This window comes from Rhinatrema bivittatum, chromosome 6, assembly GCF_901001135.1.
Source record: "Rhinatrema bivittatum chromosome 6, aRhiBiv1.1, whole genome shotgun sequence".
NCBI classification, from domain to species: domain Eukaryota; kingdom Metazoa; phylum Chordata; class Amphibia; order Gymnophiona; family Rhinatrematidae; genus Rhinatrema; species Rhinatrema bivittatum.
In genome coordinates this window covers 109,179,046-109,205,597 of record NC_042620.1, presented here as the reverse complement: position 1 = coordinate 109,205,597, position 26,552 = coordinate 109,179,046, and the positions used below count along the sequence as shown (strand labels likewise).

Sequence of the window (26,552 nt, the reverse complement as noted above, 5' to 3'; positions counted from 1 at the left end):
ATTTTTCCTTTGTAGGTAATCTTTGTTCTATGGTCATATGATCTTATTAATTTATGAGTGATTTCTTTTTAGTGATGTGTTGACATGTGCTGATAGTCTTCTCCTGGCATCTGTAATAGCTATGCACTAATGTTTAGTAAAAAAGCTAGAATATATTGGTTCCTTACTTCAGGATATAATGTTTGCCATTACCATGATCAGTGTTATTATGTTGCCATGCTTTCAATTTCTCTTGAGGGCTCAGTATTAATATGTGCCATTCTGTGTCTCTTGCTCTACCTTCATCTGATCACATTGCAGGGTCCAAGTTAGCCACTATCCATATTAGAATACATTTTCAATTACAGCTTGCATAAACCAAGCTGATCTTCAAACACAAACTGCCTTCACAGTTTGAGTTTGAAGATTGTGTTGTTATCTGCATATTTTAAGCCAACTCAAATGAGTGACTGTGTAGGTTTCTCCCCTGACACGTTATGTACCAGGGACATTTCTTTTTACTGGTGCTAAAAGTACATGCACACTTTTAGCCAGCAGAAAATCCGATTAGGTGGGGAGCCCCATCTGAGGAGAGACGCGCTGTGAGCCTGATCAGCGCGTTGGGAGCCGCACGGCCGAGAGGGACGGAGCGACGGAGGAACGGTGACCTGCTCCCGCCTACCTGTGACGTCATCTAGGTGCCGCTTGCACCTATTTAAATCGGAGTGCAGCGGCGCGGAGGTGGGAGCCCCATCCGAGGAGAGATGCGCTGTGAGCCTGATCAGTGCGTTGGGAGCCGCACGGCCAAGGGACGGAGCGACGGAGGAACGGTGACCTGCTCCCGCCTACCTGTGACGTCATCTAGGCGCTGCTTGCACCTATTTAAATCGGAGTGCAGCGGCGCGGAGGTGGGAGCCCCATCCGAGGAGAGATGCGCTGTGAGCCTGATCAGCGTGTTGGGAGCCGCACGGCTGAGGGATGGAGCGACGGAGGAACGGTGAACTGTTCCCGCCTACCTCTGACGTCATCTAGGTGCCGCTTGCACCTATTTAAATCGGAGTGCAGCGGCGCGGAGGTGGGAGCCCCTTCCGAGGAGAGATGCGCTGTGAGCCTGATCAGTGCGTTGGGAGCCGCACGGCCAAGGGACGGAGCGACGGAGGAACGGTGACCTGCTCCCGCCTACCTGTGACGTCATCTAGGCGCCGCTTGCACCTATTTAAATCGGAGTGCAGCGGCGTGCAGCCGCCAGCGCACTGCCGAAACCACGCGCCAAAGGGGCACGTCCCTGGGAAAGATTTTTGTCATAGACTAAGTCTTATTGAGCAGAGTGAAATTGAATGGGAAAAAAGAGGAAGGCAAGGATGGTGATTTCTACACCAACCAGGAGAGAGGTCACCGGACCAATGGATCAACATCTCATCAGGAGGGTGAGTCAGACCACCAGGGAGGTTATTCCGGACATTTCCTTCTCTTCGGGTGCCTCAGTCAGTCCCGCCATAGACCAGGACCCCGACGTGTCCTCTGGAAATAACGGGGTCAGTAAAGTTACTGAACCCGAAGTAGTGGCATTAACATCACCTGATTCCAGAGGCCATCTCCCAGGGATTCAGGATGGGTCTCCTTCTCTTAATGTGAGAGGAAATATGTTGTCTGATAGTTCATTTGAACTAAATGCTGAAGTAGCTCCTCCTGATAACATCACCCTGGTAGATGTATGGAGGATGGTCACTAAAATGGAAAAGATGTTATCTCTGGCCATGGCTCATTCCACCAATTTGGCTGCGGAAACTAAGAAAAACTTGGAGGACCACAGTAAACGAATTACCCAATTAGAGACTTTGAGTGAGTCAAGTGTTTCCCAGATTTCAACATTACAAACTACTGGCGCTGCTTTCATAAAGGACTCGTTAATTGTTTATAAAAAACTAGAGGGTTTTGAAAATGTATTAAGGAGAAAAAATCTAAGATTTTTGAATTTCCCATGTATAAGATTGCTGTCAGCTCAGGAATTGTTTAATAATTATGTTAAAGAAATCCTGGGCATAACTAAGGAGTTAACTATCTCTAAAATGTATTATTTACCAACTAAGAAAAGAGATGTATTGGCCCCTGAGGGGGGAATTGATGTTTTGTCTCCAGATAGCCCTAATTTAACAGCTTTTTTAGAGACCTTGATGGATGATATCCAAACTAGAGCCACCTTGTTAGTGGTGTTCAGTTTGGAGAATGAGAAAAATCTTGTTCTTCAGAAATATTTTAGAAATAAGGAATTCATGTTCTGTGGTCAGAAAATTCAAGTTTTCCCAGATGTTTCCAAAGAAACCCAGTTAAGGCGGAAACAGTTTCTAGTCTTGAGACAGAGAGTGTTGTCCCTAGGGGCCACCTTTTATCTCAAATTTCCATGCAAATGTTTAATTACCTTTCAAAAAAACAAATTCGTATTTCTTGAACTGCCTCATCTTGAATCTTTTCTTGTTGATAAGGGTGGATAGGCATAGTAAACCCCCCCCACTAAAGAGGGGAATAAACCTGGTATAAGTAAGGCTTTCTCCTAGTAAAGTTCATGTTTGATATGAATTATTTTTCTTTAAACAATTTCCTGGAGGGCTCCCCATTAAGTGGGCTAGATATTGTATTTGCATAATAATATGGGGTAAAATATTTCTTAGTTGATGGATTGATGATGTGAATCAATATTTTCTTATTTCTTTTTTGCATTGTATAAATGTTAAAGAAATTTAATAAACTATAAATAAAAAAAAAAAAAAAAGAAAATCCGATTAGGTGAAGTCAGATATTCTAGAAAAAAAAAACTTGTCTTTACCCTTGTAGATACTCACCCCATTATAGCCATAGTAAACTGTTTCATAAAGTTTGTTTTCATTTATAAACTATAGAATGATGCTCAGTAAGGAGCCATTAAAGGAAGATTAGACCCCACCTCCTTAACACTAGTTGCAAAAGGTTTGACAGGTGACAGACTGAAGTCCTCCTCTGAGCCACATTTATTTATTTAAAATTACTTCTTTCTCATATCCTCCAAAGATCGTGGTGGGGTACATAGTTACATACATAAGTCAGACAAAAATAACAATGAACTTAACTTAATATGACAACAAAATAAAATAATAAGAAATTAAAAAGTATCTACTCCAATAAATCATTCAGAATTAAAGGCTGCAGAGAAGAAGTAAGTTTTTAACACTTTCTTAAAATTCTTTCTATCATGGATGTTAAGTATCCAGAGCATGGTTGCAAGGTGCGCTTGTCTAAAAGAAAGAATTTCGAGGAGATTCTGAGAGGATGATAGTAATGTTTGCATTTCAATGTAGCACTAAGCCATGGGGATGTGATATTCTTTAAAAGGTTGTGTTTTATTACTGCAATTTTGTACTGGATCCACCATTGTACTGGCAGCCAGTGTAGGGACTTGAGGTCCAGTATAATGTGATCATAGATCTTTGTACCTGTTAAAAGTCAGCCACAGAGGTTTGTACAATTTGGCGTGATCTAATAGTGTTTTTTGGGATACCCATGTATAAAGAGTCACAATAATCTAATGATGAAAATACCAGTGATTGCAATACTGTTCTAAAGTCAGACAGAGCAAGGAAAGGCTTAAGGTGCTGAAGCATTTTAGGTTTTGTAAAGGTGCTTTGTTTAGTGCTTTTTACCTGTGGCTGTGTGGATAGTGTTGGATCAAGAATAACTGCCAAATTACGCAGGTTCCAAGAGTGGCAATCAGATCTGGAACTCTTCCGACTTCGGATCCCAACGAGAAAGAAACGCTCTTTGCAAAGGCCTCATATGGGCAAAAGCCCAAGGGACTAGTTCCAGAGTAGACGCCATAGAACCAAGCACCTGCAAGTAATCCCACACTCGGGGTAACGGTAGAGACAATAGCTGATGAACCTGTGCCACCAGCTTGGTGGCCTGCTCCTCCGTGAGGAAGACATTGCCTATCGTCGTATCAAACCGAGCCCCGAGGAAGTTCAGAACCTGGGACGGAATCAACTGACTCTTGGCATAACTGACGATTCACCCGAGAGATTGTAGCCGGCAGATCACTGACTGAACTGATGCTCTGCACAGCTCCTCCGACTTCACCCGGATCAGTCAATCATCCAGGTAGGGATGTACCAAAATCTCCTCCTTCCGTAGCGGGTAAGCAAAATCCAAAGCGTAACCGTGTTCAATGATGCCTAGCACCCACTGGTCCATCGTAATCTTGACCCATTCCTCGAGAAAGAGAGAGAGGCGGCCACCTATCACAGGGACCGAGGAGTGGGTCAGCACACCTTCATTGTGAGGACTTACCCCCAGAAGATCCCTGAGGACTCCCATCCCAGGGAGGCCTGCAGCCTCAAAAGGAAGAAGGCCAAGCCTGTGATCTCTGCGATGGCTGCCGGGACGTGTAGGAAGAAGAGAAGCCCTGCCCTGATGAAACCGACACTGGCCCCTGAACCTAGGGCGTGCAGAACCAAAGGTCCTAGGAGTTCTAGGCTTGTCCTCCGGTAACTTGTGCACTTTGTTTTCGCCTAGGGACTTAATAAGGGCCTCCAGGTCCTCTCAGAACAAGAATTTCCCCTTAAATGGGAGATTGCCAACTGAGTCTTGGAGGAAACATCGGCCGACCAGTTGCGTAGCCACAGGAGCCTTCTGGCCTAAACCGCAGACGTCATATTGCGTGATGACGCCCGCAGAAGATCATACAAGGCATCCACTGTATAAGCCACAGCTGCCTCCATACTATCAGCTTGCTCCGCTTCCGCCAGAGGCAATTGCTGCATGGTAAGCATCTGATGTACCCATCTAAGGGTCGCCCTTTGCATGAGGCTACTGCACACCGCCGCCCGGACGCATAAGGCCGAGACCTCAAAGATGCACTTGAGAAGGACCTTCAGTTTCCAATCCTGAAGATCCTTAAGGGCGGTCGCCCCTGCCACCGGGATGGTCGTACTTTTGGTGACAGCCAAAACTACCAAGTCCACTTTGGGCACTTTAAGGACTGCCAAGGCATTTCCCGGTAAAGGGAAGAGCTTTTCCATAGCACGTCCCACCTGAAGGCTGGCCTCGGGAGTCTCCCACTCCCATGTCACCAGCTGCATCAACATCGGGTGAAATGGAAAAGCCTTCGGAGGAGCTTTAAGTCCTGAGAGAACTGGATCCCCTTTGGATACCTCAGCACTAGGTTGTTGTGCCTCAATATCCAGCTCCTCCAGCACTTTGGGAATCAGATGCTCCAGCTCTTCCTTCTGAAACAGCCTAAGAACCCTGGGTTCATCCCCTTCCACTGGGGCGGCCTCATCAACGTCCCCGACTCCATTCCCAAGGAAAAGGTCCTGCGCCCCAGGACCTGGTGGATTTGGAGCTGAAAACCCCGAGGGATTAATGGCGTTCCAGCCAGACTGCCCCCTAGAGGTATCCAATCCCCCTGATGGCCTGGGGACCTTGGGTGGAGGAGGTACCGGCTCCTGCAACTCAGCTTCCGCTTCTAAAAAAGCTTTGTCCATTAGAAGCACAAACTTAGAAGAAAAGGACTGCTGTCTCTTTAAGGCCCCCCGGGGGAGGGGCCGTATCAGGAGGAGAGGCAGGCCCTAAGTCGATAGGCTGCACAGGGCTCAAATTAGGAGGCGACAGTGTAGGAGGGATCTCCCCTCCCCTGCAGCCAGCTCTTCCTCCCTTCTTGGGGAAGGCAAAATGGCCGCAGTTCCCACATTAGATGGGGATGGCCCGGCCTGAGCACGGCAGGAGTGCAACCCTGCATCTGCCCCTCGAGAACGGGCTGACAGGCTTCCCCTGGCACTCCCCAATGGTCCTTCACCACCGGGGAGACATCTAGCACAGAGGCCATCGCGGAAGAGCCGTCGGACTGGCTTTCCGCAAACAGAGCAGGTGGCACCCTGCGGCATGGCAGAAGGTAAGGTCAGCAATCCGGCGCCAAAAATGCCCCTCCAGAGCCCCTGGAACCTGCATGGCATGAATTTAAACCTCTAAAGGTTTCTTTTTTTTTTTAAACGCTGGACCACTAACACTGCAGGGCACACCCAAGGAATGCGTACATCTCAGGGTGAAGGGAAGAGAGGGACTGGCCCCCCGGTGAATCTCCCCACTTACCAGTCGTCGGGGCTTCGGGAATGCGGCTATTGGGGCGTCCCACCACAGCCGAGCCACTACCGAGGTGACTTGGGAGGCGTATCCAACTTCAGCAAATTACAAAAGTAACTAACTTTAACTTTTTATTTTTTTAAGTAACTTGATGTAGCCAAGGAATCCTTCAGAAAGAACAGGCTTTCTAGTAAATTTAAGTCAAAAACCCCCTTTCTTTTCTTTTCTTTTTTTTACAGGATCAGGACCGCATGGTTTATTTATTTATTTAACAGCTTTTTTTATACCGACATTCATGGGTACATCATATTGGTTTACATAGAACTAAACCCCAAATCTCCAAACCCCGTCACTTAAAATTGGACACCTTACCACCACCAGGGATAGAGCCTTCACCATTGCGGGCCCCACCCTCTGGAATTCCCTCCCCGCCAAACTCCGCCTAGAACCGTCCCTGAGCCATTTTAAAAAAGGAATCAAGACATGGCTCTTCAAACAGGCATACCCCAATTCCTCTCAAACCTAGTCCTTTCCCTCCTCGAACCTCCTCAGCTCCCGCTCAGCCTACCTACCTTCTCCCTGACCTCCCCTATACCTTCCCTGTACCCCCCTCCTCCCTCCCCTAGCCCCCCTCATCCTCCGCCTACCCCGCCCTCTTCACCCCGTAGCAAGCTCTCCCTGAAAATACCCTGGCTCAATTGTACCACTGTTTCTTCCCTCCACACCCCCCTGCTCCTTTTCCCTTTCTCCTCTCCCTTCCCGCTCCCTCCCTCTCTTCCTCCCCCCTGCACCAGCATTTATCTGTACATACGTGCACTTGCCTCCTTCATACTGTAAATAAGTTCTATATGCTAAGTTCTTAAGTGCACATGCCCCCTTAGCATTGTATATATTTCACTTGCATATCTAACCCTAGCATGAATGCAAAAGTTGTAACTCTGCTCGTTGACTCTCCTCACCTGTACTTTTATACATTATCCTGCTAGCCCCCTTCCCCGTTCGTTGTAATTTCCTTTCCTAGTTACTTGTAAACCGACATGATGTGTCCTACGAATGCCGGTATAGAAAAATGTTAAATAAATAAATAAATAAACTATGAGAAATACAGAGAACAGGGCGGGGGAGAAGGGGAAAATGAAACAGCAAAGAGGGAGTGATCAACAAAGGCGAAAGGCATAAAGGTGTTTAGATAGTTCCAATAACATGTGACATAACATAATAAGTAATGTAATATAGAATAATAAATAACATAGAAAGGCATCAGGTGCATGTGATTAGACAGTTCCAAGTAACAGGTAAAATAACATAATAGGTAATGTAATATGGTATAATAATAAATGACATAGAAGTAATATAACACGGTAGGATGACTGGGTGGAAAAGGCAGGGAGACCTATGCTGGATATGCTTGCTTAAAGAGTCATGGTTCTGTCACCCTCATCTGCTAGAGTCAGAGAAAATACTGAAGGATCGCAGGTGGCACACCAGTGTAAGAGGGGGTGCCTTTCAGGTTTTTTTTCTGACTCCATCTGCTGGAAGGGAGACACAACCCAGCGGTCTGGACTGATCCTGGTACATACAGGGAACTGCAATTTTTTTGTTTTACAGATTTAATTCAATGACACATGTTTGCAAGTGCTCTAAAGATTTCAAAATCATTCTATGGATCAGTTATACAAATGAAGACATCTTACCGTGGGGCTGTTTCAATTGACTCAATAACCAACTCTTCTGCAAAATACAAATGAACAAATAGCATTCTTTAAATTTAATTCCATATAACTAACTATCCAAACCAAGAATTAAGAAAACAAATATATTAAATCTATGAAAAAGTTGTGCTGTGCTTTTATTCAAACTATGTTCTACTAGTAAATTTGTAATTCATCACCTGTTGTACCAAGCACCTGCAATTTACCATTTTGTTTATCCTTTGAATCCTAAAAAACAAAGACAGAAACACTGATTGTTATAAAAAAATATGCTTATTTAGTATAGGGATGCTGTTAATTAAAACTAAAATTTTTCTTATATACTTTATAGGAATTACAAACAATATAAAAATATTTAAAAATGCAGCACCACAATGTTAAAAAGAAATATTAAGAGGAAAGAGTACAATTGTAAGAAAATTACCTTTATGACGTCCATTGTTTCTGATGAGTTCATTCTGTAAAAATAGTAATTTTAAAGCGAGTTGTAAACCTCTAACTGACTGGCATGTAACAATGTATATCTAGTTTCACGAAAATATATCCTTTATGTTCAAAAGTTCTCGTTTCTATGGGATCCAAGCAATTTTAAAATCCTCAAGAACACTTAGCAAAAAGATTAGAGTAACACATGCTAATGATTATTTATGTACAGAGGAATATATCACTGGGCAACAATGAAAGTGTTACTGACCTAAAAAGGTCCTACTCTCTAGTATCTTGATGTGCTGAACACGAATATGACCATGAAAAGTTTTTATTGGCTCTCGTTTTGAAGATATTTAATATAGTTCACTTTCTATGTTTAATCATGTAAATTTATCCAGTAGGACTGTAAATAAGCCTAGAATGATGTAATATTGCATCATATTGCATAATACCATCATGCACACATCATCCAGAGTTTATTACATCATTTTCTGATGCAATGCAGTCCTACTGCCATGCTGCTGCTGAGTAAGCTGACGTCAGCAGTGTTCTATATGAAGCCCAGTCAGAAAGGGTGAGCATTTGAAATATTCATGCTGGCTGACTACTGCTGGACACTCCGCAGAGATGCTCCCGAACAGGTGTACAAGAGACAAGCAAAGAAATCTAAGACGTAGTCTATGACTTCATTTTTCAAACGGTATTAACCGTAGGTCTCCTACTATTGGCATACAATTCAAGATGTAATTATATTATTGCATATTACAAAAACACTAGAGCCAATTTTGCATTTTCACAGTCACATTCATGTTTAGCACATGGAAATTTATAAGAATTGACTAATTTCATTTCAGTAACATGACTTTTGTGAAAATTTGTTGCCCAGTGTATTTAATACATTGTGTCTTTCATGACCTCAAATATATTTTTGTGTTCGCAATTACTGCATAATAAAAAATGACTTCTAGAGGTTTCATGGTATTCTCCCATTTAAGATCCCTAGGGAGGGCAATTTTAAAAAATCCTGATTTGCCTGGGTAAATTGACTATCTAAAAGCAGACGCAGGGAACAACAATGCATGGACTTTTAGCTGGGCCCAGGGAAGGGAATAATATGCATAGATTAATTTCAAATATACATGCTCATTTCTAGGGAAAAAGTACCCACAGAAAATGCAGGTGTAAATGTCTGCCATATCTTTGCCTAGGACAATTTTCAAAGGGGAACTGGTGCAAAGTCCATGGGTAAAAGTACTAAGGACTTTGCATCTATGTAGGCAGATATGAAAATGGCCACTATAAGAATAAATAAATACCTGTACAGAATTCTGTATTTAAAAAAATCAAACTATTCTGGTCTGGTGGTTCAATGGCAGTGCTGCACATTGGCATGTGGAGGACCTAGATTTGATTCCTGGGTTAAGTCCTTCACTCACCAAGTTGGCTGGGGATGCTGCCGAGGCGGAGTTTACAGCCCTTAGGGTGGAGGGAGTCTCAGTTATCATAGGCTGGATTTTGGGCCTATGACTGCAGTGTTCCAGAAGGAGCCCTGGTGCAAGGCCACCAGCCGAGGACTGTCACTTTAATGACTGGGCCATATGAGTTGGAAGGGAATATAAACTTGGAGAAAAATTTCCAGGTCTTTCTGAATGAAAGCTCTATAGCCCAACAAAAGCTGGTTCTCATTGGGCTGGAAGCCCAAAGGAGGAGGAAACCGGGTTGATGCGACTACCAGTCGTGAAAGCCGGTATAGAAAATAATAAATAAATAAATAAATAAATGTTCAACCAGTGAGCTGAATATTTACACTGGACACCCAATTTACATGTTTTAATAAAGTTATGCTGAGCAGAAATTTCTTAATAAGTGCACAAAGGAGACATTCTGAATCTGTTTGAAATGAAAGGCTAAACCAGGCCCAGAAATAAAAAAGATATTAAAAAGCTTTAACTACTATTCCCATTCTCTTTAATAAGGTGTCAAATTGGGAAGATGAAGAGTATTCTGAGCAACAAAAAAAATAAGTAATGGTAAGAATTATTTAAAATCTTTTTTTTTTTTAAACCATTTAAGGTATGTTTCTTTTTAACCAAGGACACATGCCTGTTGGCATCACAATATCTCTCCACCCATCCATTCATACATATGTAAATGGTGGACAGATATAGGTGCTGGGCTCCAGGGGATAGCCCCATGCTACTGAAGGGGAGAGGAGGAAAAGTAGCAACAGCAGTGGCAGCAGCATGAAGTGCCAAAAGGATCCTCAATTTCCAAGGTGTGGGCAGTGAGTGTAGTGAAATGGTGGCTTCTGCATTATCTGTGTTGTGACTCTGGTTCAGGCAAAATGTGGGGAACACCACCTCCAGAGTAGCATAGGATGGTGGGCAAGGCTGGAGCAGGGTTTGGCTGGAGCAGAGGTCAGGTAAGGCTGGAGTGAAGGGTTGGACTGGAGCGGAGTGCAGGTAATGCTGGAACCAAGGCTTGGGCTGGAGCGGTGTGGAGATAAGACTGGAACTTCAGGTACAGTGTGTAGGCAAGGCTAGAGCTTCAAGAAAAGCGTACAGTAAGACTGGAACTCAGGAACAGCATGCAGGTAAGAATGGAACCGAAAGTCTGGAACAGAGTGCAGGTAAGAGTGGAACTAGAACCCTGGAACAGAGTGCAGGTAAGAGTGGAGCTGGAACTCTGGAACAGGGTGCTGGTAAGACTGGAACTCTGGAACAGAGTGCAGGTAAGAGTGGAGTTGGAACTCTGGAACAGGGTGCTGGTAAGACTGGAACTCTGGAACAGAGTGCAGGTAAGAGTGGAGCTGGAACTCTGGAACAGGGTGCTGGTAAGACTGGAACTCTGGAACAGAGTGCAGGTAAAAGTGGAGCTGGAACTCTTGATTAGAATGCAGGTAAGAGTGGAACTGGAACCCTGGAACACAGTGTAGGTAAGAGTGGAACCGGAACTCTGGAACAGAGTACAGGTAAGAGTGGAGCTAGAACTCTGGATTAGAATGCAGGTAAGAGTGGAACTTAGAAGAGAGTGCTGGTAAGGCTGGAACTCTGGAAAAGTGTGCAGGTAAGACTGAAACTCTGGAATAGCATGTAGGAAAGATTGGGGCTAATGCTGGACTGGAATGGACTAAGACAGGACAAGACAAGGACAACACAGAACATGGAACATAAAGCCCAAAGGCAGAAATACAGGAAGGGCCTGAGAGGCAAGACAGGGAGAGGCCTAGAGAGGCCACAGAGCTAATCAAAGCCTGGATAGGCCAGAGGTCAGGAATAGGCCTAGAAGGCTGCAGAGAAAGGAATGACTAGAGAGACCAGAGCACAGGAAGGCCAGATGGACACATGACAAGGCAAGGTTGAGGTCAGAAGGCCTAGAGGCCATGAGACAAGGTAAGGCAAGACTGGGATCAGAAGGCCCAGAGGCCACGAGGCAAAGCAAGGATAGGCCTGAGAAGTCCACAACACAAAGGAGGCTACGACAGGGAGCCAAAGGAAATTTGATGTAGAAGCATTGAGGTAAGGGAGAGACAGGGTTAAGTAGGGCTAGAGTCTAAGTATGGTATAGGCAGGGGGGAGGACCTTGGCCAGCCTGGAGAATGTGCACATAGAGATCCCCTGGTGGAGCAGAGGCTGCAAGAAAAACTGAGGCATGGGACCAGGGACATGCTGGTTGAAACAGTCCTGAGCAGAGCTCACCGGGGTCCCCTGGAGAAGAAGAGGCTGCACGGTAGCCAGAACCATAATAATTTTACAGCGCCTCCTGAAGAGGATGTCACCCAGCTTGGTCCCCACCCTCCTCTATGGCTGGAAGGTCCCTTGGTGTGTGGTTATGGGAAGAGGTGCCAACAGGATCTCCAGGGAACAGGAAGCTTTCCTTTGGATTCTCATCTGGAAAGAATTAAAACCCTGGCTGGAGCCTGCTATATCAGGCCTGTGTAGTATGAATGCCTTGCCAAGAAAATCTGCCTATAAAACATTTCTAATTTCTACTATATGGCTAGTTTACACTCTCCAGCTTGTTTAACAATAAACATAAAGACAATGTATCTTTCCAATGCAAACTCTTATAGAAGTATATCTAGAAGGAATAATACAGGAAGGCCCCCAACATTGTGTATGTTTCATGTAAACTGCGCAGAACACAATGTTATATAGAAGTTTGTGAAATAAAAATATTTCTTACTTACAATGTTTCAAGTATTTTTATTTATTTTATTTTATTTATTTATTTATTTATTTTTATATACCGGTGTTTGATTTTACATATCACATCGGTTTACATTTAAACAAAGTTTGCAGGAACTCATGCGTTACCTTTGTCAAATACATTAAACATTTAAATATGGGGATTGTTAACAAGGGATATATAAGAACATGGGGAATGGCTAACACTACGGGATGCACGAAGGAGTGCACAAAGGGGAGTAGACTATTTAAACTTGTAAACAAGCGACCATCATACAGCACTGGGTCCAGTATATCTTATCTGGTAATTCATAAGCATAAGCTTCTATGTGCTGAGAAATATAATCATCAGTGGCTTGAAAACTAGATCATTTTTGTTTTTGGTTTTGTTTTTTTTTTTTGCTCTTTTGTGCTGAAAACCTTTTTTTTTTAAAAGAAAATGCACTTATCTGATGATTACAGCTGTGGCTTCATGTTGATCCAGAAATTCTTGGCTTCACATTGATTCAAACTTTGGCCTGAATTTATCAAAATGCAGTAAATATCACATGCGATAGGAAAAGGGGTGTGTTTTATGGTAATAGGCAGTGTATTGCAATTTGTGCTCATACCTATGTGAAGTGCTATCTTAGCACAAAATTGCAATAAGACATGTGCCAGAATTGTTGTATTTCCTACATACAACTATGAGAGAGAGAGAAAGAGTGAGAAAGATACTAGCCTTAATGCCCGCACACTAGATAGGTATTTATATCTCTATGGGAGGCCCACCTAGTAACTCGAGGTGAGGTTTAGGTATTAGTGTAGGGGTTAGGGACTACTTTGACATTCAAAGTGAGACGTACGAACAGAACAGTGCTCTCTTGTGAAGATTTGATGACCTTCGGAGTGAGGAAACTCACCCAAAGATGAGATTTGTGCAATGTTCTCTCAACCTAACTTGATGGACTCTCTACCTGGGTAACATTACTTAGCTGATGTTGTAATTCTTGTATTGTATTGATGGACTCTCTACCTGGGTAACATTACTTAGCCGATGTTGTAATTCTTATATATAGTCATTGGTATTCATAATTATGGTAGCTCCCCCTTTGTCAGCTGGTTTTATAATGATGTGCTCATTTATTGACAAAGTTCTCAATGTATTCTTCTCTACAGTGGACAGATTGTAGTATGTATGATGTGTGCGATGCTCTACTTCTGATAATTCCTGTAGGACTAAATTTTGAAAAGCTTTGATTTGCGAATCCAGTAGGCACGGGGGCATCCATTGTGATTTAGTTTTCATTATTGACATATCCTGTGGGGAATCTCCTTCTTCTGCAAAGAATAAATTAATTTTTAAAGTGCGAAAGAACCGGTGTAATGATATTCTACATTCAAAAGGATCATGCAAACAAGTGGGAACGAAAGATAGGCCTCTATTTAAGACTTTTTCTTCTTCCCATGTGAGTATATAATCTGACAGGTTTATAACCAACGATTGTTCTGAGTTTGTGATCTGGTGAATGGTTTGTGCCACTGGCCTTCGTTGTCTACTGGATATTGATTGGTGTTCTTTTTGCCGTATCCGCGTGTGGATTTGAATGGTTGCCGACGTCTGTCTAAAAAATTGGATCCCCCTTGCAGGCGTGAATGTTTTCCTTCTTTATTATCATCTGACCTACTAGAGGAATCATCCGATGATGCAGAAGCTACTTTCTTCTGTTTGAAGCCCGAATCTTCTTTATGATTTAACCTAGAATAAACATTGGATGTTTCATAATCCTGCTTGTCTCTCTTAAATTTGGATATTTTATTCCGTTTAATGTCTGTTTTAAATGTATCCATAGACACCTGCAGCTCCTCTAAGGATGTTTGTACCACTTCCAAAGGAACTTTTTGTTTGTACTCTTCCTCCAAAGTTATTATTTCCACTTTAATTTCTCTGTAATAATCTTAGTATATTCAATTATGAGGAGCATGAGGTCTAGGAAGCATTTGTTTAGAATAGCTGCCCATTTAGATAAAAGAACCACTGATGTTTACGGACAGAGCAGATTTTTTTACCTAAATGGGCAGCTATTCTAAACAAATGCTCCCTAGACCTCATGCTCCTCATACAAATTTTTAAATAAATAAATAGGATTGCTTCACAGAATAGCAAACCATTTAAAAATGATTTTGAAAAATTATTAAGCAAATTAATGACTTTTAGTAACAATATATTAGCTCATCTTGCCTTACCGTGATACAGTCAGGCAGGGCTCAACAACAAATCCATCTAAAATATAAATAATTTTATTTACCATTTTATAAAGTGTCCATGATGCAGAATAAACCTTATTTCACAATTAAAATTAGTCACAAAAATACCTGGCTAGCAACAGGTACAAGTCCTCTCTCCCTAGCACCAGGTCCCAAACTCCCACCTGTTTCTCCCTCCTCCCTGCCCAATGGTAGATACCTGTCCCATTTGCTTTACCCCCCTAACTAGCATCAGGTCTGTCTCTCTCTGACATACACTCACTTTCTGACTATGCACTGTTTTTATCTTAGTTTTATCTTACTTCTGAAATACAAAATTGTAAACAAAATATTAACAGTTTCATAATGCAAAGAATAACGCCTGGAAAAATTATAGCACTTGATTAATTCATAATGTGTGATGAAAAAACTTATAAAAGCACTCAATTGGGATGTCCAGTGATGGTCCTGATAGAGTTCTAAACTATCTGAACACTCTAGGAGCTCTTCTTTCTGAGATTCTGCAATCTCAAGTAGTGGAACAGATTCCACATTAAGGTTTAAAAGTACAATTTTATTTATCTAATGTTATTTATATACCACTTTTTCAAGCACTTCGTGTATTTCAGTAAATTTCATGGCTAAAGTAGTGTGCTAGTCATGTTAGTCCACTGTAATACATGAAAATAAAGGTGATACCTTTTCATTGGACTAATACACTTTGAGGGTAATTTTCAAAGGGACTTCTGCAGGTAAAAAAGTATTTTACATGCAAAACCTGCCATTTACAAAATTACCCATTCAGTATGTAGGTAACTGTATATGCATATAGTCTGTTTGAAGGTAAATTTACCCAGTCTGAGCAGAGGCATTCCTGGGGATTGAGGGGGAAGGAATTTGGACTTACATGCATACTTTATTATTTTAGGAAGTATGCACATACATTTTCATGACAAATTTGTGCATACATTTTAGCCGCTATGTGTGTGCAGGTAGATTTGATGGGGATAATTTTCAGAGCAGATTTATGTGCATAAATCCTCTTTGAAAACTGGTGTAGCTTACATGCTGTTACGCTGGAGGTGGACCCTTGGTCTGATGCAGGAGAGGTGTTGCTAGGAGGTGGAGCACAGGAGGAGACAGAGGCTAGCTGGAACTTCGTCAATAGCAATCCGGGGTTCCCTCAGGTTGAGCCCTTGGTTACCCGGTCCGCCTGGACTTAGGTGGGCCTCGAGGGGTCTTCCGGAGAGGTAGCGTAAAGGTGTGCCTACCAGAAGCAAGGGTGCACAGTCAATGTTCAAGCAAGCAGGTTCAGGAATCACAGGAGGCCAGAAGAGAGAGTCCGAGTGGATAGCAAGGATCAAGGCCAGAGTAACAGTCCAGAAAGTTCAGCCGAAGCAAGAGTCAATACCAGAAGTCAGTCCAGGAGTAGTCAGGTCAGGCAGAGTTCAAGTTCCAGGCAGCGGTCAGACGTGGTCAGTAGACAGGCAGAGGTCAGTTCCAGGCAGCGGTCAGACGTGGTCAGTAGACAAGCAGAGGTCGGTTCCAGGCAGTGGTCAGGTGTGATCAGTAGAAAGCAGAGGTCAATAGAAAGCAGAGGTCAGTATCATGAGATCAGTCCAAAGGGTACTACCAGAAGAGGCGAAGGAACAGGAGACGCTGGAACAGGAGACACTGGAGAAGGCAAACTATCTACACCAGAGTGTATGACCCTATTGCCAAGGCAATGAGCTATGGGCTGAGCCCTGATATTTATATAGGGCTCAGGTGACGTCAGAATCAGGCGCTGCCCAGGAGTTTCCCACGCTTGGCCCTTTAAAGTTGGAAGAGCTCTGTGCGCGCATTTGCTAGGAGGCGGGGCCAATGCCAAGCCCCGGCGCGATAAGCGCTGCAAGGAGGAAGGCCCCGATGGGCCTGGGAACACTCATGGAAGCCACGGAGGAGCAGCGTTGGGATTGAAAGAGGAGCTCGTAGACAGTCACACCAGGTGAGCAGGCCCGGTCGTGGCACCAGTGTGGCCGGGAAGCGCAACAGTACCCCCCCTTCTAGGCCTCCCCCTTACCGGCTTGGGCTTCTCAGGATGGGTCCGGTGGAACACGGCGAGGAGGTCCTTGTCGTAGATGTGGTGAGAGGGCTCCCAGGAGTTTTCCTCCGGCCCGAAGCCCTTCCATGGCAGGAAGTACTCCCAATGGCCTCTACGGTGCCTAACATCCAGGACCTCTTTTACCTGGAGGATGTCTTCGGGTTCAGCGGCAAGTTGGGTAGGTGCAGGAGGCCTTCGGGAAGGCCAGGTCAAAACGAATGACTTCAACAGAGAGACATGGAATGTGTTGTGAATTCCCATGGAGGCTGGAAGTTGTAGCTGGTATGTAACCATTCCTATGCGTCGAATGATTGGGAACGGTCCGATGAACCTGGGAGCCAATCATTGTGACGGAAGACGTAGTCTGATGTGTTTGGTCCTTACCAGACTTTCTGGCCAGGCCAGAACAGGGTTGCGGTATGATGATGAACATCCTTAAAGCGTTTGGCACGCTCGGCCACCTGACCCAGTCATTCTTTGACCTGATTCCACAGGTGGCTTATTGTCTGTGCCATGGACTGGGCTGCGGGAGAGGGTACGGAAAGCGGCACTGGTAGAGGCAGGCGTGGCTGGTGACCAAATACCACTGCAAAGGGTGAGACGTCAGTGGCTGAGGCGACGTGAGTATTGTGGGATAACTCAGCCCATGGTAAGAGGTCGGCCCAGTTATCCTGTTGGTCGTTGACGTAAGCTCGTAGGAATGTCTTCAAAGAGCGGTTTGTTCTCTCGGCTTGGCCATTCGCTTGAGGATGATAGGCCGATGTCAGGTTCAGGGTGATATTAAACCTTTTACACAGGGATTTCCAATATTTGGCCACAAACTGAGGCCCATGATCAGAGACAATCTCTTTAGGTAAACCATGCAAGCGGAATATATGAGTTAGGAAGAGTTTAGCTAGTTCAGGAGCCAAGGGGAGGCTATGAAGTGGAACGAAATGGCTCATTTTTGAAAAGTGATCAATGATAACCCAGATCACTGTGTTGCCCTTAGATAGGGGTAAACCGACTTTGAAGTCAGTGGAGATGCTTGACCAGGGTTCAGTAGGAGCCAGGAGAGGTTGAAGGAGTTCCCATGGATGGCCAGTTGGGGGTTTCTGCTGCGCACAGATAGGATAGGAGTCCACATAAGCACAAGAGTCTTTTACCATACTAGGCCACCAAGAGTGTCTTCTTAGTATCTTGAGGGTCTGGACCCGACTAGGATGGCCAGTGAAGGTGGCGCGGGACCACCATCTTCCCAGCTGGTACCATGTGGATAACGGCGATTGATATGCATGCCGGGTCGATGATGTGCCTCAGAGTTTCAGGCGTATCCTCTGGTTCGAGGGAGCAAGAGAGCGCATCTGCCCAGAGGTTCTTTGTTGCTGGGCGGTAGCGGAGTTCAAAATTGAAGCATTCACAGAACAGCACCCGTCAAGCCTGTCTAGGATTCAGTAGCTGGGCTTCTTTTAAGTGTTCAAGGTTCTTGTGGTCTGTGAATATTGTAAACTTATGCTGTGCTCTTTCTAACCAGGGGCGCCATTCTTGATGGACCAATTTCACAGCTAAGAGTTCACGGTCCCCAATCGTATCATTTTGCTCCACGGCAGAAAACTTGTATGAGTAGAAGGAGCAGGGTACTAAGACCCCCTTGGGGGAATATTGGCTCAGGACCGCCCCAGCTCCAATGGTGGAAGTGTCGTCTTCGACAATGAAGGGGCGGTTAGGGTCTGGATGCCGTAGACATGGACCGGTGCAGAAGGCCACTTTCAAGGCATGGAAGGCAGATTGAGCCTTGGGGCTCCAAACTTGGTTACTTCCTTTCCTAGTCATGGCCGTAAGTGGAGCAGTTAGTGTGGAATAGTTAGAAATGAAGCTTCTATAACAATTGGTAAATCCGAGGAATCTTTGTAAGGCACGGAGGCCTTCTGGTTGGGGGCCATTCTCGAATACCTCGGAGTTTTTCGGGATCCATAGTAAATCCACGATCGGATTTAATATAACCCAGGAAGGGTAGGCTGGGTTGATTGAAGATGCATTTTTCTAATTTAGCATAGAGATGATGGTCCCTGAGATGTTGGAGGACTGTCTGAACATGGGAACGGTGAGATTATAAGTCCTTGGAGAAGATGAGTATATCGTCCAGACAGACTATGATGAACGAGTATAAAAGGTCCCTGAAGATCTAATTCATTAGTCGTTGAAAGACTGCAGGGGCGTTGCAGAATCCAAATGGCATGACCACGTACTCGTAGTGCCCGTCTCTTGTATTGAAGAGGTCTTCCAGATGTCTTCAGGCTGGATTCGTACCAGATTATAAGCGCCCCTTAGATCCAATATCGTAAAAATTTGTGCGCCTTGCAGATGATCAAATAGTTCACTGATATCAGATAGTTCACTGATAACAGATATCGGTCTTTACAAGTCACAGCATTTAATCCCCGGTAGTCTCTACATGGTCTTAGACCACCATCTTTCTTTTTTACAAAAAAGAATCCAGCACCTGCTGGGGAGTTGGAGGGTCTTATGAACCCTTTGGCTAGGTTCTCCTTGAAATATTAGGACATTGCTTGAGTCTCTGGACGTGAGAGAGGGTAAGTCCTGCCTTTACGTGGCATGGTCCCTGGGAGGTGTTCGATAGGAAAATTGTACCTCATCCTCGGTTCACTTGCATAGGTTCTTCAGGAGGTTGAGGATGTGCTGGTAAGGCCTTCAATTGAGGGCTCACCGAACGGGGTATAGTGGGAGGCCTGGTGTCGTTGCCAAAGGTGATAATCAATCTTTCCAACCAGAGAGATCAGGTCCTCCAGAGATGTGGGAATCTCGCGGGCGGCTAGCTTGTCCTTGAGAGCTGGAGATAGTCCCTCAAGGTAGAGGACCCACAGGCAGTCCTCTTGCCAACCCAACTTTGTGGCTAGAGTTCTAAACTCTATCATGTATTCCGCGAGCAAGTGTGAACCTTGACAAAGGTGGAGTAGATGATGGCCAGCGACCGCCTGTTGACCTGGATCCTTGAAGGTGCATCGGAAGATGGAGACAAATTGAGGGAGCTGGCAAAGAAGAGCGTCAGAACGCTCCCACAGCGGGGAGGCCCATGCCAGGGCCTTTCCCTCAAAGCGTGAAAGAATGAATGTAACCTTAGTTGTTTCATCCGGAAATGACAAGGACTGCAGTGAGAACTGCATAAAGCACTGGTTTAAAAAGCCTCGGCAGAGGCGAGGATGCCTATTAAAACGGGGTGGAGCTGGGAGGGTCAGCGGTGCCCATGAGGGCTGGGCAAAAGCCCTTGGGTTGACCATGGCGGACTCTTCTAACTGTGATCGTAGTTTCTCCACTGAGGAGGCTACTGCCTCCAAGACTAATTGCTGTTCTCGGACACGAGCAGCCAGGCCAGGAATGGCCTGCAGGGCCGGGGACTCCGCAGAGTCCATGGCCTTGGCAACTTGTTGCGCTGGAGGTGGACCCTTGGCCTGGTGCAGGAGAGGTGTTGCTCCCTGGTCGGATCCAGAGAGCCCCTGCCACCAGGAGGCGGAACACAGGAAGAGACAGAGGCTAGCTGGAACTTCGCCAATAGCAATCCAGGGTTCCCTCAGGTTGAGCCCTTGGTTACCCGGACTGCTTGGACTTCGGTGGGCCTCTAAGGGTCTCCCAGAGAGGTAGTATAAAGGTGTGCCCACCAGAAGCAAGGGTGTGTGGTCAATGTTCAAGCAAGCAGGTTCAGGAAACACAGGAGGCCAGAAGAGAGAGTCCGAGTGGATAGCGAGGATCAAGGCCAGAGTATTAGTCCAGAAAGGTCAGCCGAAGCAAGGGTCAATACCAGAAGTCAGTCCAGGAGTAGTCAGGTCAGGCAGAGGTCAAGTTACAGGCAGCAGTCAGACGTGGTCAGTAGACAGGCAGAGGTCGGTTCCAGGCAGCGGTCAGACATGGTCAGTGGACAAGCACCGTAAAAATTGCCGCCGCCATATGGCCCAAGACTTATAATACTTCTCGAGCCATAGGATGACGTGTCGCTGCTAGGGAACGTAGAAGTCGACAGAGAACCTGTTTACTGTCGTCTGGAAGAAACGCTCTGTTGCGTGTAGTATCCAGCCGAGCTCCGATAAACTGCAGAATTTGAATAGGTTGCAGGATCAATTTTTGAAAATTGACCACTAGTCCTAAAGTCTGCAGACAAGTAATTACTGTTTGCAGGTGTTCCAGCAGGAGGTTTGGGGATGAGGCCACTATCAACCAGTCGTCCAGGTATGGAAAAATAGTCAGTCCCTGCTGTTGAAGATGGGCCACCACCACCACCATGCATTTGATGAATACTCTGGGTGCCAAGGAAAGGCCAAAGGGGAGAACCTTGTATAGGTAATGCTGGCGGTTGTGTTGAAAACAAAGGTATTGCCAGGATGGGTGTATTGGTATGTGGGTATAAGCATCCTTCAGATCTATGGAGCACATCCAATCGTTTGTTTGTAAGAGGGGAAGGATTGATTTCAAAGATACCATCTTTAATTTTTCCTTGACTAGTAATTTGTTCAGTTCTCGAAGATCCAGAATTGGACACATGCCCCCTGATTTCTTTGGAATGAGGAAGCAATGGGAGTAAAAGCCCTTGAAACGGGCTTTCGGTGGAATATGTCTGATTGCCCCTTGTTTGCGAAGTATCCCTATCTCTTGGGCGATCTGAGGATGAGATAGTTTCGGTGTTCGCATGGATAGGTAAGGAAGGATGGGCTTGGATTGGAAATGGAGTTGATAACTGGTTTGGACTATGTCGAGTACCCATTGGTCGGAGTTATGGCCTTCCAGGTGGGGAGATAAGATGTGATTCTGCCTGGAGGGGCTGTAGGGGATGGTGGTGGCTGTGCACTTAAAAAGACTGTTGTGTCTTCAAAGTGGTTGTTGATGGTTGCGATTGTTGTCTTTGAGACCTCGGTTTACCTCTTCTTTGTTGTTGTTGAGGTTGATGGGGCAGAGGTCTTTGATAAGAGGAGTAGGATTGTGTTCTGTATGGTTGGTATGACTGATATGGTCTACGTGAGAATTGTTGGCGATGCGAACTGATGGGGTACCATCTAGTATTTGAGAAGTTTGTTGGAGTAGTTAATGACTGCACCGCTAAGCTTTGGTCTTTGAGATTGCTAACTGCTTCCTGGAAGCGATCTCTGAAGAGATTATCTCCTGTGCAAGGTAAGTTAGCTAGTTTATCGTGCAATTCCTCCCTTATGGTACTAGCCCTGAGCCATGCCAATCTGCATCACCGTAGCAGAGGCTCTAGACGATGTCTCAAAAGCTTCATAGACGGCCCTTAGAAGATGACGAGAGCACTCTTCCATATCCTGTAGCGGGGATGAAACATTCTGCCCCGTGAAGGAAAGCATGCCCTTAGTTGCCTGTATGCATTCGTAGATGTATTGTATCATGTAGAATAGATGATTTTGAATGCGGGCAGACAGCATTGCATTTTGATATATGCGTCTGCCGAAGTCATCGAGAGTCTTATTGTCGCAGCCCGGTGGAGCAGAGGCATGCGATTTTGATCGTTTAGATCTTTGAAGTGCAGACTCAACCACAAGGGAAGCATGTGGAAGTTGTGGAAGGGAATATGGTGGATTGTTACATTTTAAATCCGGTTTTCTTGACACCGCCGGCAAAGAGTGTAGATTTTCCCAGGATTTCTGCAATACACTATGCAAAACACTTTGTGGGGGGAGAGATGTAGGTTCCCCCAGAGTGTCAAAAATGTTTAAAAGATCAAGTGTCTCCGCTCTAGGATCTGGTAGTTTTTGTACGTCCAGATGTAGTATAGAAGCCATTTTATCCAAATATTTAGGGTAAGAGAGATCCTCCGGAGGAGAATAGGGTTCTGGTGGTTGCTCTGGCAGGTCTGAAGGATAACCTGTCGAGGAGGTAGGAGAACTTGAGGGGGACATGATGTCTCCCTGTGTGGGTTCAGTGTGCGTTGGAGATTCGGTGACCAGGGGTGCTGGATGGGGTAATGGTTCTATAGACGAGTTCTCCCCCAGTAAGGCAAAGGAGGATTATAGGGACTCAAAAAATCCTGAGAGCGAGTGAGACAACTCCAAAAATGCCTGTCTAGCTTGTGGTGGCATTTGAGATTTTCCTTGTTGTGGCAACTGTGGTATTGTCAGTCGAGGAGGAGGTTGCGGTGTTACGTGTCTCGTTCTCTTTTTTGAGCTAGAAATACTAGGGTTGTCATGTTTTGAGCGAGAACTAGACTGTTCCATCCACTCCGATAAGCTGTGAGAGTGGGATGAGGCTGAAGAAGATGGTATAGGAATAATTTCTTGTTCGGACAGACCTATCGATCTTGATGTCGATGGTTGTCGGGAAGATCTGGATGTGGAAAGACTGACCTCTGATAGTTGAGTCATGGAGTGTTCCCGATGATGTCTGTGACCATGTTTATGATGGTGACTGCCATGGCTGTGATGGTGAGTCCTGTGTTGTCTTGAGCGTTTAGTATCCCTTGGAGGAGATAGGGACTTGTGGCCAAGACTCGATGTGGAGCCATGGGAGGTGGAATGTCTCAACGACAACCTCCGTCTTTTTGATGAACTTGATGCCAACTGTGTTTCCCCTGGCATCAATTGTTCAGCGTGAGTTCTTTTCTGCGAGTGCGCAATCTTCGATGCTTTGTTTTCGACTTCTGGCATTGTATATGTCATTTCCAGGTTTGATTGCGCCGTCTTCGGCGCAGACTGCGGCATTTTCGGCACTGGCTGTGCCATCTTCAGCGCTCGGTGCTTCAGCGCCAGCTGTGTTGTCGTCGGCGCTGGGCTCGCCGTCGATTGCGTCGTGTACGGTGCCAGTTACACATACATCGGCGCCGGTTGTGACATTTTCGGCGCCGGATCTCACGTCTTCGGCACTGGTTGTTCAGATTCTTGCGCCGGCTGCGCTGTTTTCGGTGCACGTTGCATCGGTGTCAACGCTCCGTGCCTCTGTGGCGCCGGTTGGGTCAACTCCGGTGGTAGTTGCTCCCCAGGTCCCTGGGTTTGAGCAAAGTTCTTACCTCCCATTTTGGAGGCCTGAGGGTCCCACAATGATGCTTTTCGTCTGATGTGGCCTGGTTTTTTAGTTGGCCCGGGGGACGAATGGGCTTCCAAAGGCGGATGGAGCTCTAACATTTTGTAGGCCCGATACCGCTGGGCCCTTGGTGACATTCTTGAACAAAATTCAGTCTTTTTGATTGTCAGAAGGTCCCAGGCAGTGGTAACAGCAGACATGACCTTACCGCGGAGACAAGGTTTGAAGCCGGATGGCTTTTTCGATTTAGACATGTTGAGGAGAGAATAAGCTCCGCGTGCGCTCCCGCGCGCGGAAAGAACAGACTGAGGAGAGTTCGTTACTTTCCAGGGCGGGAACATACGTGCAGCCACAGAGACTCAAAGCTCTAATCTCTGCTTGTTAAAGCTCCGCCTCCTGGGCCCTGATGGACAGTTCCCATGACAGCATGGATAATTCATCCCTGCTATCAACGGGAAAATGCTATGTTAACAAGATTCATGCAAATTACTATATAAAACATAGTACAGAGTTTACTTAAGTTTAATTTAGCAAAATTGCTTACCTTGTAATAGGTGTTATCCCAGGACAGCAGGATGTAGTCCTCACATATGGGTGACGTCACTAAACGGAGCCCAGGCGGGAAAACTTTCTGTCAAAGTTTCTAGAAACTTTTGACTGGCCCAGTGAGGCCACTGAGCATGCCCAGCATGCTATGATATTCTCTGCCACACGTGTCTCTCTTCAGTCTCGTATGTAGCAAAAGCGTTAGCAAAAAGAATAATCAAGGTAGAAGGCCCAACTCCGCGGGGTGGCGGGTGGGTTCTGTGAGGACTACATCCTGCTGTCCTGGGATAACACCTATTACAAGGTAAGCAATTTTGCTTTATCCCAGGACAAGCAGGATGCTAGTCCTCACATATGGGTGATTAGCAAGCTAGAGACTGAGTCATTTGGTAGTGAAATATTGTTTGTTGAAATGAGTCAGCCGAGGATCACATAACATTGGATGTAGAAGGAGTTGGGTTTAAGCTGAAACAAGTTCTTTAAGACAGATTGTCCATAAGCTGAAATCTTGTCTTCCTTGCTTGTCCAAACAGTAATGAGCTGCAAAAGTGTGAAGTGAACTCCATGTTGCTGCTTTACATATGTCAAGTAATGGCACTGAACGATAGTGTGCAACTGAAGTTGACATTGCTCTTACTGCGTGTGCTTTTACTCGCCCTTGGAGAGGAAAAGCATGCTTGTTCGTAACAAAACTGTACAATCTGCTAGCCAATTGGATAGAGTATGTTTACCCACTGCTTGCCCTGGTTTGTTTGGGTCATAGGAAACAAAGAGTTGATTGGATTTCCTGTGGACTGCAGTGCGGTTTAAGTAGAAAGACAGAGTACGCTTGCAATCCAAGGTGTGTAAGGCTTCTCTCCTTGGTGAGAGTGAGGCCTTGGAAAGAATGTGGGTAAAACTATAGATTGGTTTAAGTGGAATTCCGTAACTATCTTAGGGAGGAATTTAGGATGAGTATGGAGAACCACTCTGTCATGTAAGAACTTAGTGTAGGGTTCATATGTGACAAGTGCTTGTAACTCACTAACCCTTCTAGCTGATGTAATGGCTATGAGGAAGATAGTTTTCCATGTAAGAAATTTTAGATCACTGGAATCTATGGGTTCAAAAGGAGAACGCATGAGTCTGGTTAGAACCAAATTTAGATCCCATTGTGTGACAGGGTGTCTAATTGGTGGTTTGAGGTGAATTAAACCTCTCATAAACCTGCTGACAAGAGGTTGTGTAGAGATAGGTGCATCTGCTACCTGATTATGGTAAACTGAAATTGCACTTAAATGTACTCTTACAGATGAAGTCTGTAAGACCAGATTCTGAAAGATGGTACAAGTAGTCTAGTAAAGACTTTGTAGGGCAAGTGAAAGGATTGATGTTGTTTTGCTTGCACCACAAAGTGTATCTCTTCCATTTGGAAGCATAGTTCTTCCTTGTGGAAGGTTTACGTGAAGCTATAAGAACTTGGGATATGTTGGATGAAAGATTGAGTGGTTGTAAGATCAAGCTTTCAACATCCAAGCTGTCAGGGATAGGGATTGGAGGTTGGGATGGTGCACCCGACCCTGATCCTGAGTTATGAGAGTGGGAGCTACTCCCAGTCGAATGGGATCCCTGACTGAGAGGTCTAGAAGTGTGGGAAACCATTCTTGTCGAGGCCAATATGGAGCTATGAGTATCGTAGTCCCCTTGTCCTGTTGTAGCTTCACTAGAGTTTTGGTTATGAGCGGTATTGGAGGATACGCGTAAAGTAGGCCTGAGGTCCAAGGGCGAGCAAATGCGTCCTTGGATGGCCTGTTGTTCAGGTTGTATAGGAAACAGTAGTTGTCCACTTTGTGATTCAGATGTGATGCAAAGAGGTCTACTGTTGGTTGTCCCCAACGTTGAAATATCCTGGTCACTATTGTGGGATCCAGGGACCATTCGTGTGGTTGGAATTGACGAGTGAGTCTGTCCACCACTACATTGTGAATGCCTGCCAGATAAGTGGCTTTGAGAAACATGGAGTTGTTCAAGGCCCATCCCCATATTTGAGCTGCCTCTTGACAAAGGAGGTACGAGCCTGTCCCTCCTTGTTTGTTGATGTACCACATGGCTACTGTGTTGTCTGTTTGGATCAGCACAGTCTTGTTTGTAAGGCAGTCCTTGAAGGCATGCAGAGCATAACGTATAGCTCGAAGTTCCAGGAAATTGATTTGAAATGTTGCTTCGAGCTTTGTCCATGTTCTTTGTGTTTGGAGATTCCCTATGTGAGCTCCCCAACCCAAGGTG

General features: G+C 45.2%; 1 protein-coding gene across 6 annotated transcripts in view; it reads right to left on the bottom strand.

Annotated features, from left to right (window-relative positions):
- Positions 1-26,552, bottom strand: part of ERICH2 (glutamate rich 2) — a 172,702-nt gene that overhangs the window by 102,450 nt on the left and 43,700 nt on the right. For 5 of the 6 annotated variants that reach the window (XM_029605741.1, XM_029605742.1, XM_029605738.1 and 2 more), the window contains 4 exons: positions 14,642-14,678; positions 8,224-8,257; positions 7,979-8,027; positions 7,782-7,818 (listed from right to left, as the gene is read on the bottom strand). In XM_029605741.1, coding sequence (XP_029461601.1) covers positions 7,782-7,818; positions 7,979-8,027; positions 8,224-8,257; positions 14,642-14,678 — 157 coding nt within the window. The remainder of the gene's footprint in view (positions 1-7,781; positions 7,819-7,978; positions 8,028-8,223; positions 8,258-14,641; positions 14,679-26,552) is intronic. The other variant, XM_029605740.1, reaches the window with a different exon arrangement.